Source organism: Littorina saxatilis, linkage group LG1 (assembly GCF_037325665.1).
Source record: "Littorina saxatilis isolate snail1 linkage group LG1, US_GU_Lsax_2.0, whole genome shotgun sequence".
Classification (NCBI taxonomy): Eukaryota; Metazoa; Mollusca; class Gastropoda; order Littorinimorpha; family Littorinidae; genus Littorina; species Littorina saxatilis.
In genome coordinates, this window is record NC_090245.1 from 42,947,242 (window position 1) to 42,970,837 (window position 23,596).

The following is a 23,596-nucleotide window of genomic DNA, read 5'->3' on the forward strand; positions in this document are numbered from 1 at the left end:
GTGCAGCTAACGGGTAGATTGAACTCGGCAGCCCGGTAAAGCAATCAATCTAGGAGAGCGAACACTCTGATATAAAAACAAGCTGAAGTCGGATGTGCTGGGCCTGACTTGTCAGGCGCGTAACGGCAGCACAACGCATCTACGCTCACATGACACTGAGCGAACGACGAAGAAGAAGAAGAAGAGTGCAGCTTAATTGATATTGACTGAGCACCAGTTGCTATTGCCGTGACGCAGTCAGTGATCTGTATAGAAGATAATTTCTACATTGTATGTGAAGTCTTTGAATGTGCGTACGCCTGACCAGCGACCACACACACACACACACACACACACACACACACACACACACACACACACACACACACCCGCATATACACACACACACACACACACACACAATCACGAACACTTAAAAAAAACGTACAAACTCACAGACACACAATCAAACACACGCACACAATTCAGACGAAAACAAAAAGTAAACTTGGAAACCTTGTTCTGTTTCATTTCGTGTCTAAACACTTCAAACGTGTGAACATCAAAACGTGTGGGGATGTCTTGAAATCGAGGACATTCAGGGGAAATCACTCACTGCATACATCAGCTACATCAGTACATAATCCACACAAACAATGGCCGTACCTTGACTGTATTAATTTGATCGTTCTGCTAAAACTGCGTTCATTTTGTCACATTCTTCTCTTCGTGGTTCTGATGTATTGTAAAGAATTTACTCAACAGAGAGGTAAGACTTGCTTTGTTGTAATTCATAAGGTACCACTGTAATTTGACCAACAGGACTATATAAAGACATTGAGTGAAAACTCGCGCAATGCTCAGATTCAGCGCACACAACGCAGCGCTCATGTTGTTTTGCCTTACTATGCTTGAATGAAAGCCTAAACATATATTTTTGTTTCTATGTTAACCGTCCTTATACCTTTGACAACCTCGGTTAGTGTCGCTGCTGCTAAAGTATTTGACGGGATCGAAATGAATGCCGAAATTTGAAAGGAGCCTTTGGAAGAGCCATATCAACTAACACAAGAGCTGGTAATAAAGCGAGTTGCTGTTCCGGCTCTTCGCGACAGCTCCTTTCTCTTTCTTCAGTTGAAGAAGGCAGGCGGATAAGTGCTAGTACGTAAAACGTTAACACTGTAAAATTAATAAAACCTGTGTAATAAAGTGTTTAGCAACGATATTTTGCACCAAAAAACCCACCTGTGAAAGACCAGCTGGCCTAAAGATACCTAGGCTACATATAACATCATTATCTTAAGGGTTCGAATGTACCGTAGTTAACAAACAAACAAAACCACCTCTGTATCTCCTGGGGTATTTTGGACATGCACACAAAGAACACATATCATGACATTCAGACGCGACAAAAACAAAAGTGCACTCGCATACATGTATGTGCAAAGATCTTTGTGAAAATGTAAACAAGAGACGATTCAAACAGAACTGAAAAAGTCTTATAGATACCACAGAACCCTTTCCTTTCAGCGGGCGGGAAAACTTTCATTCAACGTCATACAATAAAACCATTAACGGGATAACATGCTTTGGAGAAAAAACGAAACAAAGTATCCACTAGCGAAATATATGACTGTACTTAAACAATATATATAAATGTGCTTCCCAAAAGGTATCGAGTATACTTCAAACACTCAACAAATACTAGTGCAACAAAACCTTTGACAAGAGTTCAAAGATCTTCTAGCATAATTATACAACATTCGCAGAAGCTGATTTTACCCGCCATTCACACACACACACACACACACACACACACACACACACACACACACACACACACACACACACACACACACACACACACACACACACACACACACAATAACTTTACAGGTTCATGACAATAAACATTATTCTATTCTATTCTATTCTATTCACACACACACACACACACACACACACACACACCGTAATATAAGCCACTTTAAAGAAGGAGTTTTGAAATGTAACACATACTAGACACACAATTACTGCACAGTAGATATACTACACAACACATTACTGTAACATATGCAGAGAACACAAACAAAAACAACAACTGAAGAAAACCACATTGTGATCTTCATACGAACGTAGTGCAACACGAAACGTTGATAAAGACAGTAGCCGTAACAGATCAAAAGGAATACCTCACAACAGTTCCACGCACCTCTACCACTGTTCAAAATAATTATACAAGATTAAAGAATCACTCCTGGTGAACAAAGTTGGGCTAACCATCTCAAATCTGACCAGGCTTTTACGTGGAATAAGACCATCCCTCCACTTGGACACATACTATAAAAAAAATTAAAAAATCCCTGCGCTTAGAACTGTACCCACGGAATACGCGCGATATTAGCCTCATATTGATTGATGTGGTGAGTTGGACATTTTCTGAGTTACCTTCTCACTCTCTTATCGAAATTAATTCACCAAAAATGTCCCACTGTGCAAAGAGAACTAGCCTGTTTATTATTGACATTTTCTCAAGTCGAGGAATGATCGTATCCCATGTAAAAGCCTAACCAGATTTGAGATGGTGAAATGAACTATTTCACGAGAAGCATTGTGCCTTTAAACAACTTAAATCTTTCACCCGATGTACAGGTTCCTACCACTGATTACGGCACATTTTGAAACATTTATTTGGTTACATTCAAATGGGAAACGTTGACAATTAATGCTACATAACATGAACTCGAGGCCGATTTTTGTTTCTTTGCTTAACGCCCAGCCGACCACGAAGGGCCATATCAGGGCGGTGCTGCTTTGACATATAACGTGCGCCACACACAAGACAGAAGTCGCAGCACAGGCTTCGTGTCTCACCCAGTCACATTATTCTGACACCGGACCAACCAGTCCTAGCACTAACCCCATAATGCCAGACGCCAGGCGGAGCAACCACTAGATTGCCAATTTTAAAGTCTTAGGTATGACCCGGCCGGGGTTCGAACCCACGACCTCCCGATCACGGGGCGGACGCCTTACCACTAGGCCACCGTGCCGGTCTCGAGGCCGATGAAGTTAATGTTTGATATAGGTTTGTGTGTATGAAGCAAACCCATAAGCATTTTGAATATGCGCATACAACTTTTAAAAAGAGTATATAGAATTAAAAACAAACACACCAACAACAAAAACGCAATAGAAGGAACATAATTATACCGAGATCGTCAAACAAGTAGTTTAACATTAAGTGTGTATAAAAGTGAGCAAATATCCACCACAAAAGGCCAGTGGTCTTGAAATATTCACATCTGTGACAGAGTAAATGGCATTGAAGCTGAAGAAGAGATCATATTTCCTCCACTGGGATACATAGTTTTAAACCACATACAAAATAAGATTAATTAACATTAACAAATACAAGTTCGCTATGGAAAAAACGGTAAGTGAGCAAGTCCGTGCTTTGAGGAACAACAAAAAACATTACGCTGGCGTGTTTCAAAACAATGGGTTGTTATTATACGAAAACCAATGGATTTTTTTCTGTCTCAGTGCTCATGGTGATGCCAAAAGAGTTTGACCAAAACGTGTGCACTGAACAACAACCAAACTGAAACTGTTGCCTTGTAGAGCCACACACACAGAACAGTGAGGTTATAACAGTGAGATATTCGGAAGCCTATGCTCGCCTTCACACAACCCAACGCGCATGCCTCAGGAATGTGCCATGGGAAATAATTGAATTTAGCCCATCGGAAGGTAGCACATTCATGTTAAATGAATGCCAAACAAATAAATGCATCATTACATCTGGGGATAGCACAAAATAACACGAAACATGTAAAAATTAAGCAAATATGTGATTTCGCGGCACATGCTATAATATTCGTCGAGTATAGAAACAGATAAAAAAAAATCTGCAATAAAAGTTGAAACTGAAGTTTAAAAAAATGGCCACCAGTCGTATTGCCCTAAATGACACTCGGTCTACTAAATGATGTTCTAAACGCCCAACATTTGAAAAAATGCAAAACAATCAGCAAAAACAACAAATAACAAAAATATACATCTTAAACATCTCTCAAAAACAATACAAAGGAACAATATTTATTTTACAAAAAACAAACAACAAAACAACAACAGCGAATGATTTTTAAGCACACTCGTATTTCACTTTTTGTTATCAGTTTCACGAGTTTAAATTCATAACAAGCTGGGAAACCAAAAATACAATGTTCATATGTGACAAACCCAAATCGGGTTTGAGCTTCATATAAAACGTGGATTGTTAATGTAAAAGCCATCAGGCTGTTTGTTTGATATGCGGTCACGGTCAATTTGCAACTAAGCACAACGAGAGGTCTTAAAACCCTTAAAAGCACAGGGTATGTAAGAGCACTCTGAACTTGCATAATATGATGGCAGCTCTGTTCATTTTAAGACTGGAAGAAAAGCTACGCTTGACATTACACAAGTATGATCTCGGCGCTTGAAAGTCTGACCCGCATTTGGGGCCCTGCATTCTAAAAAGTAGTTCCACAATACGGTTCCCGGTCAATGATTGTGCGTACTTTTTCACTACCCAAATGATTAAAAAAACCGATGTTTGGTGGCTTCTTGCCAGAGCAGCATTTTTGTCGGCCTTCGGGGAGCATATCGACTTCTATTACATTTTGATCAACCTCGATCGGCCTTGTGGCCTTGATCGATACAGATGAAACAGAAACGATATGCGCCTCTCGGACTGACAAAAAAAGCTCATCTGACAACAAGCCACTAAACATCTTATAATTATAATGTTCGTATGTGACAAATCCGAGTGGTAAATGGGTTTGAGTTTCAGGTGACAAGTTTATTGCCAAAGTAAAAGCTAATCAAGTTTTTTCTTAGATGTATGGAACCATCGCGGCTTAGGATTCGTGTTTTCGAGGACAATGATTGTAAACATTCACTTTCACAAACCCAATTAATGTTGATAATTACCGCGAAGACTCCTGTTCAATTTGCAACTAAGCTGTGCAATCGCAAATTGCACAGCGAAAAGCCTTAAACACTTAAAAGGAAAGGCACATGATAAATGTTACTGAACTAGCAAATATGATGGCAGCTCTTTAATTTTTTAGACTAGATGAAAATCGATGCACAAGCTACGTTTCACATCATATGCAAGAGTATGACGTGATATCTTAAACTTCTGACACCATTTTTGGCCTGCATTTTTGAACGCATATTGATCAGTCAAAGCATACGATTTAAAAATGATACCATTTTTTTTTAACCACACACACAAAAACTCACAAATAGAACAGATTGAGGTTCACGAAAAGACACTCAAAAGTTGTATCCAAATACACATGGGTAAAAATGCAACATTTTAGTGTCAGCTTCGAATCAATATCACGGTTTGGGAGTGTCAAGAGAGATATGTCTTTTTCTCCATCAAGTAAATGTTAGTAATAAGACAGTCTGTCTGCTCCGCGATAATGCATTAGGATGGGGTACGTATAAAACTTATTGCTGTGTAGTTCGCGATAACCCATTCGGTAGCATCCCCTTAACTGCATTTTAATGATTGTGTCCCCTTTTTTGTTGGGTCTACACTGAGGAATCTGTCAGAAAGTTGAAACGATACCTTTCGCTTTCTTCATCAAAAGTTGAAATGTCCATGGTCTGTCTGTCACCAGAACCCCATGGGACACCTTCATGCGTTTCCCAAGCTTTCACTGCAGTTGATCCTGTAATGGAATGTATATGCTCAAGGGGTGCACTTGTACTTAAATTTCTTGGCGGAATGCGTGCCCTGTGTTCTGTCTGAGGACCAGGAAGCATGACAAATCCATGGGCCTCCCTGACGTCCTTTCCATTCAGAACATCGTCTTCTTCTCCTTCAACAGAGCAGTTATAATCTTCAAAATCAGACCCCCAAGGTTCTGAGTCTGAAGAGCAGTCAGACTCATGGCTTAAAGTTTCCTCGCTGCTTGCAGAACGCTCGGATCTCCGGCTGCTCTCAATTCCAGTTTCCCTATCATATTGTGATGTTGCTGGTTTTGGGATGAAAGGAGACTTTGCATCGAGGTAGAAACTTTCGTCTATGTCACCATGGGCCTCGCTTGCCCCCGGAACAACGGCATCGTCTTTATCCCTGTCATCACAACCGTCGTGCATGATCTCATACACAGCATGTGCATCCCGAGGTGCGTCTTCTCCATGCAGCGATTTCCTCCAATGTTTATCCAAGTCCTCGTCTACTTCTCTACTTGCGGTCAAAGAGTCATCAGTGTGGCTCCCTGAGGCTGAGTCCGCATCTGCACTGCTGCAGCTAGGGAAAGGCGGATTCGTGTGCGCGCTTTCAAAGGTGCCCGGAGAAAAGTTCCTCCTCCACATCCTACGGGGAACGGTTGAACTCTGACATTGCCTTGCAGTCTTTGAGGATGACCCCAACTCGAAGGCAGGAGAAACCACGACGTTCAGTTTCTCGTACGCGCGGTCATCACTGTTCACTGTGCAGACATGTATGGTGTCATATGCTTCCTGTGAATCTTCAAAGTTATCATCATGTACTTCACCCGGATTGGTAGTTGTAGCTGTGTGATTGTATGTGTCATTTGTGGCTGCGGATGCGTTACCTCCTACATGGTCGTAGTTGTCATCTTCGAAAATGTCTGCAATAGTTGCACGGAGAGGAATAACATCATCAAACGCAGTGAGATATCCGTCCCCGGGTCGAGTGTTGACATCGTAGCCCCTCGATGCCTGGCTACCCAGTGCGACTGTTCTGCTTTGGGAAGTGTTATGATTATCCCCTCTAGGACAAGTTTGTGACTGCTTCGGCCGATACTTTGTATATTGACCCTTGCTTGGGATGACTTGTTTTACTTCAGTTTCGTCGTAATTCTGTTGTGCTTTAGCAACGCTGCCACGTTTTTGTTTTTGTTTTGCCCTCTTCGTGTCTGAATGACCGCAGGGGCCAGTCTTCTTTCGCTTCGTCGTTGCCTCTGCCTGGTTTCGAGTTCTATCGCCTTGCTGATCGTTCTGCTCTGTGTCCTGGAGGTCAGGTGGCTTCGTAAGTTCAGATGGAAACTTTTTGCACGTGTCATCTTTCCTCGGTGCACTGCTGGGTGACGTTGCTCTTACGCCATGTTGTTTTGGCCGACTTACTGTGCTTTGCAGATCAACCCCCACACTTGTTTGATTCATGTAGAGACATTGTAGGTCAGGGTCAACAACCATCCGCTCAGTCTCCTCCTCTGCGGAGAATTCTGCTCCAATAGTGCTCTTGCTGCGGGTTTTGGTCGTCCGACGAGTCAGCTTTCTCCTGATGCTTCTCAAGCTCTTGAACGTGACGCCACTGCGTTTTGTGCTTGGCCGTTTCTTAGTTCCTCGTCTTACTGTTGTGTCACCAAATTCGTGAGGCAGTTCAGCTTCGACAAAAGTTGGTTCCGATCTGAAATAATAGAATAATTTTGTTTTCTTTCAATCAATGATATACATTGCCCGTGGGAAACAAATCACGGCCCGCAAATCCTTCCAAAGAGACTACCTCCTTTTGACAAGTTATTTCGATCAGTTAACGTTGAATAGGTCCAGCTAAAATCCTTTGTTTACTGTAGCTCTCCAAAAGTAGAAAACATTTACTCTGAAAAATAAGGCCAAACATCTATTATTTAGGTGAAGAATGAGGATGCGTGGAGGTCAGTTAAGAAGAAAATTACGTAAAGAAGAAGTAGAGTGAGCAACTCGAGAATTGTAGGGCACATTAACTGTATCTGAGTTGCAAAAGAAAAAAACGTAATTCATAAACTGAGAGCCATTTATTTCTGGATGTTCCTTGGCATGTTATTCTGAAAACTGTACTTCGCAATGAACTCCTGTGAGGAAGCGGAGAATCAATAGATGGACAAATAGAGGAGAAAAACGGACTGTTAGCTGAAATACATCAACCAGAAACCTCTTCAGTCACGGCTAAGACAGCTCAAATAGTCAACACTGAACAGGGAAGGTAGTTGGAGAGATCTTGTCATGGAGGACATGATACTGGTCGTCTAAAATACTTTTGAAATGAAGGTGTGTTAACTCACATGAAAGGTATCGGCAGCGGTCCGTCCACCCTGTGCTCTTGAAGTGTGTCCAGTACATCCTTTGCACTGGGTCTCTGGTCAGGATCTGGGTGTCGACATTTCAGTATTAGCTGGTAGAGCCACTCAGGACACCAAGCTGGTTTAGGTAAGGCTGTCCCTTCTCTCACATAGTTGACAACCTGCAAATGTATTCATACAAAGATGATTTGGTGAATTTTGCTAAATTGAAGCCGTGCGCTTCTGTTTAACTTTTTGCGTGCAGCTAAACGAGATATGGGCAAATAAACTAATCCGACAGTCTTTGAGGTCTGTATAGTTTTACTGGAAAGACTGAATATTTTTGCATCAAACTGCGGGCATCAAAAAGCAGGCGGCATTCAACTTACGAACCAGCATTTCAACAGTTTATCCCTAATTACATTATCCTTACTGATTAAAAGCTTCGGTATCATTAAGACAGCATGATGACATTAGTATTACCTTCGATATGCTTGTTTATATTGCTCTCTGACTCTGTCCAGCCAGCTCAGGTTGAAACTTGCCTGACTATGCCTGCCCGAAAGGGGCAAAGATTAGTGGACACTATTGTGAGGGTTTGGCTATCCTTAGCGGATTATGACTTTATTCAGTTATTCTGCAGAAAAGACAAATGCTGGAGAAAACCCGTTCTTTTCTGCAGCATTTCTGCATAATAACATTTTTTGCCGAAGCAGCGCTAGCGTTTTTTTCTGAAGCAAAACATTTTACTGCAGTAAAATTGAAATCAAGAATGCCGCAGTAAAACGGTGCTGTTGATTTACGGCAGAAAACCTGTTTACATTTTTTTCTGCAGCATTTTGTACTGGCTCTTGGCTGATTATGACATTATTCAGTTATTTTGGAGAAAACCCGAAATGCTGGAGAAAAACTGTCTTTTCCGTTTTTTTACTGCAGTATAACAGTTTTTCTGAAGCATAATGTTTACTTGGTTTTCTGCAGCATTATTGCGATTAACTTTTTCTTCAGAATAGACTGTGACAGTTTTTCTGGAGAAAAACGAACGACCTTGTAAAGTAGCGTTTGTATTCGTCGCCCCCTGGGATAGTATAATAGTTTGTTCCGCAGTGTATCAATCAGAAGGCGTGTAGCATAAGGGCATTATATTCAACTTCACAATGGCGGCCGAACGTGAACAATTTCTGAAGCAAATCGAACACGAAGTGGACTACTGCGTTCGTCTGGGAAAATGTGACAATGTTGCTGACAGGTGCCATTGTTTAATTTGAAACTTTGAACTTCCGGCGGAAAGGAAGTCAGACAGACAAAATACATTCGTGTCACGCACAACTATTGGTAATTCTGGATGAGTCCATCTCTTGACAGAGGGGGGCTCGCGTGCTCCAACATTATAATGAGCCAGTACAAAATGCTGCAGAAAAAGTGTAAACAGGTTTTCTGCAGTAAAACAACAGCACCGTTTTACTGCAGCAGTCTTGATTTCAATTTTACTGCAGTAAAATGTTTTGCTCCAGAAAAACCCGTTGCTTCGGCAAAAGATGACATTATGCAGAAATGCTGCAGAAAAGACAGTTTTTCTCCAGCATTTGTTTTTCTGCAGAATAACTGAATAATGCAAAAATGCTGAAGAAAAAGTGTAAACAGTTTTTCTACAGTAAAACAACATCACCGTTTTACTGCAGCATTCTTGATTTCAATTTTACTGCAGTAAAACTGTTTTACTGCAGAAAAAAACGTTGCTCTCGCGAAAGATGACAGTATGCAGAAATGCTGCAGAAACAAACAGTTTTTCTCCAGCATTTCTGTTTTTCTGCAGAATAACTGAATAAAGTCATAATCCGCTAAGGATATTTGGCAGTAAGAATTGTTTAATGCAAAAGTATGGCTGTTCATATTGTATTCTAATTCTGGTGTTTATATCCAACATTTTATTGTGAAGCAGGGCAGTATGTCACCAACATTAATCATCTTTCATTCTATATCTCAGGTAATTCTATCTCTACTGTATCGTATACTAGATACACAGTCGGAAATGAATCCTGGTTTTATTTGTTCTGATAGAAAGACGAATTTCCGGATTGGAGAATTAAAGGCGGCAACACACCAGTCCTTTGTTTAAGAAGTCAATCCTTGTGTGAGTGGTTAAAAGAAATTCAGAATATAAAGCTATAGCCTACCTGCTGCTTCTCAATGTGCGCACAAGGAGCGAAATCCTTGCGGGAAGCCTGCGGATTGCTTGCCATCAGTTCTCCGATATGGAAGAGTTGCCACATGGTTGTGCCCATCATGAAGATGTCGTTCTCCTTCCCGTATTGACCGCTCAGCAAAACTTCAGGTGCCAGCCTGGACAGCAAAAACAAGCCACACGCCATTGCCATGCCCACACACACACACCCAAACACACACACACACACACACCCAAACACACACACACACACACCCAAACACACACACACACACACACACGCACACACACACACACACACACACACGATAGATAGGCAGACAGAAAGAGACAGACAGAAAGGCGTAGGAACAGATAGACTGATTGTTAAATAAGTAGACGAGCAGTCATGAAGAATGGCACTCAGACGGATAGCTAACTTAATACTGGCAGGCACTTACCATCTGCGGCAGTCCTCAAAGATGTCATCGACAATATGGGTGTCTGTTTTCAGGTTTTGCATACGTCCTATCCGTGGAAGAATGACCTGGACATTGAATGATAAATACTTGTAAAAGTAGGGGAAATGATCAACTTTCTCAGATTGAATCCTACTATTTATTCGGAAACTTTTACTGTCGGCTGGAAAGCCCACCTTGCATTGCAGTCGCATGCATATTTCCTCAGAATCAAGGGCAATTGTAAGTCAGAAATTCAAATTATGTAACTTCTCAGGCAAGGCTTACCACATACTGGTCACCAGGTGGCATGTTATGAGACTTCACATGCAAGGTTAAACATTCTAAAAACAACATTGGTATTAAATATAAAGTGAAAGTCTACCTCTCCGTTGTTACGATCGATCAGTATGTTTTCTGGCTTGAGATCGCGGTAGATCCATCCCTTTTCGTGCATGTCATGCACAACACGCGTCAGATGGGTGAGGGGCACGAGAAACCCTGAGTCAGTCGGGCCATTGGCATACACGTCGTTTGTCATTCTGTTGGAGCATTGTCCCTTCATCGCTGCGTCCAGCATCGTCACTGTCGGTACCCCATATTCTCGTTTCTGCAAAAATGATTTGTGTTGTTGTTGTTGTTGTAGTTTTGTTTTTCAAATTGATAATATTTGTATTGCTCACTGGAAATGGAGGCTTTTTTTTCTTCACAAAACAAAAATGATATTTGTTAATAAGAAAATCTCCCTTAAAATGTGTCAGGCATGTTTTGAGTAAGAGTTACATTCAGCCTTGACAACACAACAAAGCCGATGGACATTTTGGCCGTTTATGCCTGTGTATGCAGTTTTGATGGGAAGAATGGGAAAGAAAAAGAGAAAGATAAAGGAGAACAGGCTGGAAGCACGTTTGAATCATGCAAGAAAATAAGCTATAACATAATCGAAAACCAAGAACGGTAGGTAATTGGAAGGTTTATTTATTATTGAATTGTCAATTAGAAACGACCGGCACGGTTGGCCTAGTGGTAAGGCGTCCGCCCCGTGATCGGGAGGTCGTGGGTTCGAACCCCGGCCGGGTCATACCTAAGACTTTAAAATTGGCAATCTAGTGGCTGCTCCGCCTGGCGTCTGGCATTATGGGGTTAGTGCTAGGACTGGTTGGTCCGGTGTCAGAATAATGTGACTGGGTGAGACATGAAGCCTGTGCTGCGACTTCTGTCTTGTGTGTGGCGCACGTTATATGTCAAAGCAGCACCGCCCTGATATGGCCCTTCGTGGTCGGCTGGGCGTTAAGCAAACAAACAAACAAAATGTATAAACGTTTCAATTACCTTCCATTCTTGTTTTTTTATTCTGAATTTTGGAACGTTGGCAGTCTATCTGTTATTAGATTTTAGCTATAACATACTTACGTGACGAAATACTCCGTCGGATTCCAGTTTCGGTGACATGCCGTCCTCTCGGCTCCAGCACACCACTCCGCTCAGCTCACTTGCTTCCAATGACGATAACTCATCCCGCACAAACTTGGCAGACACAACTTCGTCAACGCTGGTTCTGTCGTCCTGTAAAGATGTACTGATGTTATGCTATTTGTCGTTCTGAAAAGATGCACTGGTGTAATGCTATTTGTCTTCTGAAAAGATGTCCTGGTGTAATGCTATTTGTTATTCTGAAAAGATGTACTGGTGGAGAGTTATTTGTCGTTCTATGAAGATGTACTGGTGTAATGTAATTTTTCGTTCTGAAAAGATGTACTGATGGAGTGTTATTTGTCGTTCTGATAAGATGCACTAGTGTAATGCTATTTGTCGTTCTGAAAAGATGCACTGGTGTAATGTTATTTGTCATTCTGAACAGATGTAGCCTACTGGTGTAATGTTATTTGTCGCTCTGATAAGATGCACTAGTGTAATGCTATTTGTCGTTCTGAAAAGATGCACTGGTGTAATGTTATTTGTCGTTCTGAACAGATGTACTGGTGTAATGTTATTTGTCGTTCTGATAAGATGCACTAGTGTAATGCTATTTGTCGTTCTGAAAAGATGCACTGGTGTAATGTTATTTGTCGTTCTGAAAAGATGTATTTGTCGTTCTGAAAAGATGTACTGGTGTAATGCTATTTGTCGCTCTGAAAAGATGTACTGGTGTAATGCTATTTGTTGTTCTGAAAAGATGCACTGGTGTAATGCTTTTTGTCGTTCTGAAAATAATTATGTACTGATGCAGTGATATTTGTGTTTTTAAACATGCCTTCCTTCCCGTGTGAACAGTCGTGATCCGCGACCGATCTCTACAGGTGGTCAAATTAATTTTACACGTGGTGTTATCAAAACGACCAAACTGCAAGGAACCTAAGCTTGCAATAAATGAATTAAACAGATAGATCGGTACATCAAAGAATCCTTACCAAATGAGTAATGTGTAGTGGGTCTTGTGCTTCCATCTCTTCCTCGTCCACAACGATGTCTTCAGATGATTTCCAGAAGCTCTTCCGGTTGTTCTTGTAAAGATCCGAAGTCTTTGGGATATGGATAAGCCGCTGAATCGAGACCGGAATTCCCTGAAAAAGAAAAGGGTTTATTACTTTACTATAGCGGTGTGAGTGCTCCGTTTATTTAATTATATATTTTGAATACAACAGTATTAGTACGTAGTTAAAGAACATCAACAATTATTAAGATGAAACTAAGAGTCATTTAAATTGGCAACTGTAAATTTTGAAAAAAGACATCTTTTAAAAACAAAATGAACATAAAAGCCCTTGACTTTTGTGCACAATTTTCAATTCTAATAATAATGTCAAGAATGTAACACATTAAATTAGGTCACTTTCAAGTTCCCTATCTGAAATGCAATCTCATAGTCAGGAGCGGGTCAAATGTTGTGTGACCAAAAATGTCAATTTGATTGAAAATTGAGGTGGTTACAATCAATCAATCAATAGGAAGCTTATATAGCGCGTATTCCGTGGGTACAGTTCTAAGCGCTTGACTCAACTTTAAAGCAGGAAAGGACATCACCAGAGATATTAATCCCCAAAACATGAACAACAAGGGTGGGGATATGGTGTAGAAAAATCCACATGTATTAAGTTTTGTGAAAATCTCTCCAGGAATGTCCAGGGTATCGATCGATCAACACACACACTCACTCACACACACACACACACACACACACACACACACACACACACACACACACACACACACACACACACACACACACATCTCGACTCCTACATTTAATAAAAGACCAAGAAAGCTCACAGTTTCTGGGATGTGGTCTCTCTGAATCTGATCTCTGCTGAGGGGTGGAAACCTTTGGGTGACCGAAGCAAGTGCCGCCTCCAGGCCAGGTTCCGGCTCTGTAGTGAAATACATATGACCAGTGAATATTTTCAATAGAAAACTTTTTTGGAGGAGTTTCACTGACGCATTCATATTTTAGAAATGATAATTCTGTGTGCACTGAAAAGTTACTCAGACGAACTGTACACATTCTGACACATTCGAAGAGGGAAGCTGAGAAAGACAATTACCCATGACTTTGTTTCATGTTTGGACCTATATATACTATTTTCACATAAAATAAAAACGGCAGAAGCACAAGCACACGCCTCAATCATGAGTCTATTGAATGTTAAATCCCGAACAGACTCGTCACACAATTAGTGTTCTAATATATAAGGCGCTTGAGCAAAATATATTACAACCAGGAGGAAGAATAGACGATTTCCGAAAATAACTCCGTCGGGTTTGTATGTGTTGTGGGAGATTGACCTTTTCTTGCAAAATGGCAGACAAACAATGAAAGAACCAATCACTAGCGAGGGGTGTGCTGGAAACACGTGCGTGTCTCCACGTGTTTCTGGCACACCCCTCGCTAGTGATTGGTCCCTTCATTGTTTGTCTGCCGTTTTGCAAGAAAAGCTACCTCTTCCACAACCCCTACAAACCCGACAGAATTATTTCCGAAAATCGTCGATTGTGGTTTCGGTCCTTACACTGCGAGATCAGACATTCTTCTTTTACTTACGGTCAGTATTTTCAGTTTGCTGAAAAATTTCATTTAGTCTTGTCTCCATGTTGCTCAGTGTGGGTCTTTCCTCCGGGACGTGGTGCGTGCATTGCTTCATCAGGTTATACACAGCTTTTGGGATGCATGGCCAGTGATGCAGTTGTATACTTCCAGGCTCCATTAACATCTACAACAGAATCAATACAGGAAATGATTAAATTACCATTTTAGTTTTGACTCATCTGAGTAATTATTAAGTCATAGAAGTCAGCGGTGTTCGAATCTTTGGAACCGTTCCCATAATTTCAGGGTCTGATTTCCTCCAGACATTAAGTTAGTCTGATTAATCCTCATCAAAGCGGAACCCTGCTTGGGTTAAAAAAATAATGGGACAAATCATACATATTTCTTGCAGCTGAAGCTTTGCATTTTGGTGGCTTGTTATGCTTTCCTAACTTTCCCACGTGGTGTAGATATGTTTCACCTCGGTCTCCGGTCAAAGACACAACGGGGCTAATAAATTTAGCAGTTAACAAACGGGGAAGGGATAAAACCATGTGAAATTTATTTGCCCAAATCATTTTTCGTCCCGACATACCATTCTCAAGATGTCCTCTGTTGTCTGGTCGTAGCTGGTGAAGGGCTGACAGCCGTGTGTCCACAGCTCGTACATGACGCAGCCAGCACTGTACACCATGTTCTTCTCCCCGTACAGCCCTTTAAATAGTGATTCGGGGGACGTCCACCTTGCTGGCACAGCGCCTTGGTTTCGCACTGAAAATGTTCATAAAGAGACTTGAGTCGCTGCAACACAAATGATGAAAAGCAAGTAAAACTGTAATTCATTCAACTGTGTTTTGCTGGCTTCGCGCACCACAGATTGATACATTAATGTTAGTTTCACAGCCATTGAGAGAACAAGTTCTTAATACCCATTCCAAACATAACCAGTAAAACAACCGGTATGTGTTATATTCGAAAAATGGTTGAATAACGATAGTTTCTTCAAAGTATCTTTGACACTTGGAAGCAAGGCAAGGCAAGGCAAAGAATGTATTCAAGAAACCCCATGGACGTACATGAAACAAGAAGAGAAAAAATACAAGAACAATAAAGAAATGCAAACTGCTTCAACATACACATAAACTCATTCAGTGTTTGTTAATGAAAGTCACTGAGCACACTTGCGTAGGAGCACATATTCACAACGTGTTATTTTGGACAAGAACAAGAACCCTTACCTGGTCTGATGTCGTTTTCAATGCCATTGTCCTGACCAGGATCAGCAGTCCGGCTGTCCTTGTGACGGTATTCGTGTGCCAGGCCAAGGTCAGCTAGCTTAACCACCAAGTTGTGGTGGCAAACTCCTGAACACTGCGTCACATCGCAGTTCTCAGTCCCTAATTCCACCACCATGTTGTATGCAGTGACGTCACGAGGGTCAATCCTGTGTGAATAAAGATACTTCAGAGCTTCGATGACACCATGCATGATGGCAACCTGTTCTGAGCTGCTAAGCGGGCTCTCTGAGCTTCTTTGATTCAGCAGATGTGAGAGCAGGCGGCGCTTCTGAACCTTCTCTGTGATGTAAAGGGGGAAGGGGAGGAGCTGGTAGGCGAAGAGTTGCAGCAAGTGACTACACTGAGGACTGTGTTCTTTCAGCATGTCCAGGTGCCTGACGTGCCTTTGCGACCGCTCAGCTATCTTGGCATGGAGATCTGCATCATGTTCTTTGCATCCTGGGTGATCGCTGAGACACTTCTTCAGGTTAGTGCTCGCCAGGCAGCTGGCTTTTGGGATGTACATGAACCCTTCCATCTGATTCAGACTCACAGTGCAACTCAGCCACTTCCACCCACAGACTTCAAGAGATTTTTCTGAGATGAGGGAGTGGTCACAGTCAGCAGAACGATCTCTTTGAAATCCTATCAGCTGCAGCTCATGTTCCAAGTATGCTTCAGCTAGCAAGGTAAGCGGTAGTTCCCTTGTTCGAAAGATCATGTTGAAGGCCTGTTTCACGTAGGAGGCGGTGTGAAAGGCCAGACATCCGACTTCGTGGTGAATACCATCCTGAATTGACATGTTTGCTCCCTTGATGACATCCACCGTCAGATCAGTGATCGAATGGATGTGATCTCCGCATTGTTCGCCTACCTGCAGGTCGTCTGTTGAGAGTGCAATGACGAGCGTTTCATATCGTTAAACCGATTAAACACCGGACGAATTGGATAAAAAAAATTAAGTAAAAATAATAATATAGAAGCTTTAACAGTCTAAATGGAAGGAAATCATCTTGCTGCAATTCAAAGGGCGGCATTATAAACCTGTTGCTTCCCTTGTCAGAGTATTGCTTTGTAACAGACGATGTTCGGCAACATTTTAATCCAAGTATAATTTTGGCTTTTCCGAGGTGAGAATCTACCCATGAGAACATTGGCCAGGTAGCTCAGTTGATAGAGCAATAGACTTGTGTGATCCTATGGTCACGGGTTCGAATCCGGACCGAGACGGACACGGGTCAACTTTATGTGCAGACTCAGAGACGGTATTCATGTTCCACCCCCGTGTTACCACTGTGGCACGAACAAGACCTCGGTAATTCTGCCATAGACACAAGTGGCTGATTACACAGAAACACGCACACACCTGGGTAGTGCGACTCAGTTGCTGCTAGCTTTCCTTTGAAAGGAAGCCACTCGAATTTGAGACGATAATGTTATGAAATTGAAAATGAAAATGAAATTGTGCCCACTATGGAAGTGTTTGAAATATCTTGATACGGCTGGAGTTTGATAACACTATAAACCACAGGAGATCATTGTAGCAGAGCTGAATGGAATATATGTCCTGGCCTGAAGTCATACAAACAACAAAATCATCGTTTTAGATGTTAAAACTGTGTGCATAGGCACAATCTTGATAATGCTAACATTGATTTAATATGTAGAACTGAAGAACCAATTTTGGAGATTTTTTCTGCAGAAGAATTTCAAGGGTGTATCTATATATATACTAGATGAATACCCGCTTCGCCGGGTACGGCTTCGCCGGGAAGAAGTAGAGCCGGGGACCGGGTGTACGCCGGCTTCGCGTACACGTGCTCTCAGCGCGCAGCGCTGAACCGATTTTGGTTTTTCTGTTCATCTTCCCAGATCCATTCCTACTAACTCTTCCTTATCTTCTCCAGTGTTTTGCGTTTATCTCCCTTCCTTCGTGTAGCGTCAATCCATATTCCCGTTACTATTTTTAGAAGGTCAATGTTCCCGTTACTATTTTTAGAAGTTTTCCTTCGTGTGGCGTCAATCGCGTACGGTGCGCCACGTATTCGGCTCTACTTCTTCCCGGCGAAAATTTTCAACACGTGCTCTCAGCGCGCAGCGCTGAACCGATTTTGGTTTTTCTGTACATCCATTCCCAGTAACTCTTCCTTATCTTCTCCAGTGTTTTGCGCGTTTATCTCCCTTCCTTCGTACGGTGCGCCGGCAAAGCCGGCGTACACCCGGCAAAGCCGGGTCCCCGGCCTCTACTTCTTCCCGGCGAAGCCGTACCCGGCGAAGCGGGTATTCATCTAGTGTTTGATACATCTGCAATGATAAACTCGAAATTGCTCAGTAACTATGCCAGTTAATCCTTTATATATATGTTAATACCACCTGACCACTGATGAGACACAATGGTGTCGAAACACGTGTCTGGTCTAGGTACAAATACAATGGTCCTCCTCAGGATTAGATTACCTTGCGATACGTCCCCCACAAAGGGACTTTGCTCTGTAAATCTCGGTCCCCCTTGAGGAGGGTCTGATGCTCCCAATAGGCTGTCTGTGAAGGGATACTTATTTCTCTCTCTTTCTCTGCTAAGAGATTTTAACAAATCTCGGAAGAAAGTCTCTGCTGACTTTCAAGTGTTTCTTTCACAATTTCTGATGTTTTATAATGTGGTCACCGTGAAAGTTGCATCGCCTTTAAAGCGATCCAATTGAACAAGTCTTGCAGAAAACTTCTTCTTTACCAAGTCCTGTGTTGAACAGCAGTGAAAAGTTGACCGCTTTTCCTGTTTAACCTTTTCAAAATTAGATCTAACTTGTTTGCGTATCCATTTCTGGATCTGCAGGTTGGTACAGAGTTACCTCCCTTTAGGCTTTTTCAAATTTCCCTTGTTTTAACCTAATTTCTTGGTTAAAACTTGTCTAAATTTCTAAATTCTTTCTTAATAAATATCTATTCTACACTTTGGCCTTAAATCAAAGTGTTTCCCTTCACAGATATCCCCTTGGGGTTGTCAGATGAGGGTAGTCTCCCATGCCAACAGAAGTTCTTAGTTGGATACCATGGGTTGACAACTCTCGCCATCAGTACCACCTGACCACTGATGAGACACAATAGTGTCTCATCAGTGGTCAGGTGGTACTGATGGCGAGAGTTGTCAACCCATGGTATCCAACTAATATAATATAAAATAATATGGTATATATCTATCTATATATATATATACGACTAGTGTCTGTGTGTCTGTGTGTCTGTGTGTCTGTCTGTGCGCGATGCACGGCCAAAGTTCTCGATGGATCTGCTTCAAATTTGGTGGGCTTATTCAGAGAGACCCCGGACACAACCTCATCGATGAGATATTTCAACACGTGCTCTCAGCGCGCAGCGCTGAACCGATTTTGGTTCCACCTCAGCTATTTTGGTTCCACCTCAGCTACCCGGGCCCCCATACCGACACACCATAGCCGCTACACCACATCACAACGCCAAAGTTCTCGGTGGATCTTTTTCAAATTTGGACACCGTATTCAGCTACACCCCGGACACAATATCATCGATGAGATATTTCAACACGTGCTCTCAGCGCGCAGCGCTGAACTGATTTGGGTTTTTGTGTTCATTTCACCATTATAAGTAACTCTTCCTTATCTTCTCCAGTGTTTGGCGTTTATCTCCCTTCCTTCGTGTGGCTTTCCCGTTCAGTTGTAAGTTACTACTATTTTTAGAATGTCACTGCGCTGTCCACTGCGCTGAGCGTCTTCGGATATTCCCGGCGTTCTGTTACTGTTACTATTTTTAGAAGGTCAACGCAGTGTACAGAACGTAAATTGGACCCGTAAATTATCCTCACTGTAAAAGTGCAAAGGTCGAATCCATTTATAGCCACGCGAAAAATACACTGTCATCTATCTCTCTATAGATACGGCTTCTCTGTGTTTTTGTGTGTGTGTGTGTTTGTGTGTGTGTCTCTATGTGAGCAACACCTGTGCATTGTTCAGTTCTGTTTGTGATGTGGTCTGGCGGCTTTTGTGTAATTTTATGTACTGGCCTTCCTTTGAAAAGCCATAACTTGCTCAGTCCTGTTTGAGTGGAGTTCGCCTCCAAAGGTGATTAACACGGTTACATTCGTCGACAAGGATGTTACTCGATATGGTCAGGAATGGCATTATGGCCACTGAATCATTTTCGTGCTGTTCCCATTCCACGAATCTGGGAGGGACCTAAGCTTGGCGGGTCCATTGTTCGGACCCGGCGAAGCCGGCGTACGGCTCTAAGTACTTCTTCCCGGCGAAGCCGGCTACCCGGCGAAGCGGGTATTCATTCTAGTATTATATATATCTATATATATATACGACTAGTGTCTGTCTGTCTGTCTGTCTGTTCGCGATGCACGGCCAAAGTTCTCGGTGGATCTTTTTCAAATTTGGACACCGTATTCAGCTACACCCCGGACACAACCTCATCGATGAGATATTTCAACACGTGCTCTCAGCAACCGAATTTTTTTTAAATTTTTTTTTTCGGGATCCACTACCAGTAACTCTTCCTTATCTTCTCCAGTGTTTTCAGCCGCGATTATCTCCCTTCCTCCGTGTGGCGTCAATCCATATTCCCGTTACTACGTTACTATTTTTAGAAGGTCACTGCACGTTACTATTTTTAGAAGGTCTCCAGTGTTTTGCGCGTTTATCTCCTTTCCTTCGTGCGCCGGCGAAGCCGGCGTACACCCGGCAGAGCCGGGTCCCAGGCGCAGCCTGGTATTCGGCTCTACTTCTTCCCGGCGAAGCCGGTAGCCGGCGAAGCGGGTAATCATCTAGTATATATATATATGGCTTATACTGCTTGGGCCATTAGAAATGAAAGCTTGCAATACTGTAAAGAATAACGAACAGCTGAATAAAAACAGCTGAATGAAAACAACCGTCGCGATATAACCTTGAATGGTTGAAAACGACGTTAAACACCAAATAAAGAAAGAAAGAAAGAAAGAATAAAAACAAAATGGATTCGTAACTGACCTTCTTGAAACGCAGGCTTGAGAATAAGGACCATCCCTCTGACGAGTAGAAAATCCATAGCAACCTTTGCATCCTCGTTAACTTTTTGTTTGCCTGGTTTTGATGAGCATTCGTATACGTCCCGTAAAGTCTGAAGCAGCATTATAGCGAGGCGATTCCGTCCTTGGTAGTTTACCTGATAGAAAAACCGATTATAGTGTGTGAAATGTATGGCTAAATTGAGAATAATTCTATTTTATTGCAAGAATCTTCAACGAAATGAGGCAGAGCGTAGGTAAGATATCAAATAACCAAAGGGAAGTAATCGCTCTTTGTGCATACGACACGTGTAATGCGTTGAAATGAACAAGCGACTTTCATCCTCATCCTCATTTCATGAGTCGCTTGTTCATTTCAATGCTTGTTATTCTCTCAGGTGTCAGGAGAAAGTTTCCGTACAACGCTCGCTTACTCCATTACACATGTCGTATGCACAAATGGCGATTACTTCCCTTTGGTTATTTGATATTTTTATTGCAAGAAAAAACCTGTGCTTCTTTTAAGGCGCACTCGTTCCCGTGAAAACAGGAAGACTTACCCTCTCAGACCTGGCCAGGTAGGTTTTTATATTTAGTCAAGTTTTGACTAAATATTTTAACATCGAGGGGGAATCGAAACGAGGGTATGGTGTATGTGTGTGCGTGTGTGTGTGTGTGTGTGTGTGTGTGTAGAGCGATTCAGACTAAACTACTGGACCGATCTTTATGAAATTTGACATGAGAGTTCCTGGGTATGAAATCCCCGAACGTTTTTTTCATTTTTTTGATAAATGTCTTTGATGACGTCATATCCGGCTTTTCGTGAAAGTTGAGGCGGCACTGTCACGCCCTCATTTTTCAACCAAATTGGTTCAAATTTTGGTCAAGTAATCTTCGACGAAGCCCGGACTTCGGTATTGCATTTCAGCTTGGTGGCTTAAAAATTAATTAATGACTTTGGTCATTAAAAATCGGAAAATTGTAAAAAAAAATAAAAATTTATAAAACGATCCAAATTTACGTTTATCTTATTCTCCATCATTTGCTGATTCCAAAAACATATAAATATGTTATATTCGGATTAAAAACAAGCTCTGAAAATTAAATATATAAAAATTATTATCAAAATTAAATTGTCCAAATCAATTTAAAAACACTTTCATCTTATTCCTTGTCGGTTCCTGATTCCAAAAACATATAGATATGATATGTTTGGATTAAAAACACGCTCAGAAAGTTAAAACAAAGAGAGGTACAGAAAAGCGTGCTATCCTTCTTAGCGCAACTACTACCCCGCTCTTCTTGTCAATTTCACTGCCTTTGCCATGAGCGGTGGACTGACGATCCTACGAGTATATGGTCTTGCTGAAAAATGGCAGCTACTTGACTAAATATTGTATTTTCGCCTTACGCGACTTGTTTTTTTTAACATGAAGTAAGGCTATCCCTCCTTTTGGTCACATGTTTAACATAAACAGCCTGGCTGCTCTCTGGGCATAGTGGGAATTTATTCTTCGTGGCCATGGAATTGTGCCTAGTGTTTCCTTTTACATCGTACGATGTTTCTCAGTGTTATATGATCGTCGAACTCAGATAGCTCTATCTTCAGAAACATTCGAGAAAACTACAAAATAACGATTGGGGCAATATCCACATTGAGCCCCGTGTAAAATTGTTAAACTGAATAATAATTTTTCACTTTTTTCAACATGAGACGTTATTTCCACGGGGCTATAATTATCTGGTGTATACAGCAATTATTCCTGTAAGACGGCTAGCCGAAAACTACTCCTTACATGAACTTGTCTGGTACCTCAGTTGGGCTACCTCACAATGGCGTGTCGGTAATTACCTCGTTGAGAAGCGTGAAGACATTAACCATCAGCTCGCAGAAGGACGCACGAGTGAAGTAGCCCTTTCTCTTGGTCCTGTCCTCCTCGCTGAAGCCAGCCTGACTCCACTGCTGGAAGGACGAGGCTTTGTCCAGAACGGCCTCCACGCCCTCGTGAAACAGCTGGAGCGCCTTCATCATCTGCTGCTTCAGCCCTTCGCAGCTCTTCTTCTTGATGACCTTCTTGCTGATGGCCAGCGCCTGACACTGCTCCAGGCTGGGCTGTGGGCAGCGACTAAGGACTGCGGACATGGCCATCACGTGCAATGACGTCATGGGCAGCAGGTTGGCGTCACTCTCACCCAATCTAAGAAAGGCATCCATGGATCCTTTGGCCACTTTTAACAACTCGTCTGTCACAGATCTGTCTTGGCTGCAAGGAAAAGGCAATTCCCTTAAGCTACAGTTAACAACTGTGTGAATGGTGCTATACTGAATGAAAGAGTGTGACATGAAGTTCTTGTACATCATTGTAAAGAGTGTGAATGACGTTTTAGTTTAGATGTCAAGCGCTTAGAGCAAGCCTTTTTAACGAAAGTTTTTGATTTAGCGCTATATAAATGTTCTTCTTATTATTATTATTAACATTAGGCAACGCAGATACTTACCGTCAGAAGACAGGGAAACTACAACAACAGCAAAAACAGCAACATCAAGAACAACAGCAACAACGACAACAACAACAACAAAATAGCAGAGAAAAACGTGAAG

The 23,596-nt window shown here is 42.0% G+C and overlaps 1 protein-coding gene across 1 annotated transcript; it reads right to left on the reverse strand.

Annotated features, from left to right (window-relative positions):
* Nucleotides 1-482: 482 nt before the first annotated feature.
* LOC138974921 (uncharacterized) lies at nt 483-16,773 on the reverse strand. Its single transcript, XM_070347651.1, has 11 exons — nt 15,933-16,773; nt 15,290-15,465; nt 14,860-14,878; nt 13,941-14,038; nt 13,082-13,234; nt 12,084-12,236; nt 11,056-11,280; nt 10,674-10,759; nt 10,226-10,391; nt 8,052-8,230; nt 483-7,417 (listed from the first exon to the last, which is right to left on the reverse strand). The coding sequence occupies exons 1-11, from the start codon at nt 16,771-16,773 to the stop codon at nt 5,569-5,571; spliced, it is 3,945 nt and encodes a 1,314-aa protein (XP_070203752.1). The 3' UTR covers nt 483-5,568.
* Nucleotides 16,774-23,596: the final 6,823 nt, after the last annotated feature.

Coding starts and splice junctions, on each gene's coding strand:
- LOC138974921 (XM_070347651.1), bottom strand. CDS start 16,773: ATGTCAATTCAGGATGGTATTCACCACGAAGTCGGATGTCTGGCCTTT. Junction 12,237..13,081: donor CACTACACATTACTCATTTG/GTAAGGATTCTT, acceptor ACATCTTTACAG/GACGACAGAACCAGCGTTGA. Junction 10,392..10,673: donor TTTGAGGACTGCCGCAGATG/GTAAGTGCCTGC, acceptor TTTGCTGTCCAG/GCTGGCACCTGAAGTTTTGC.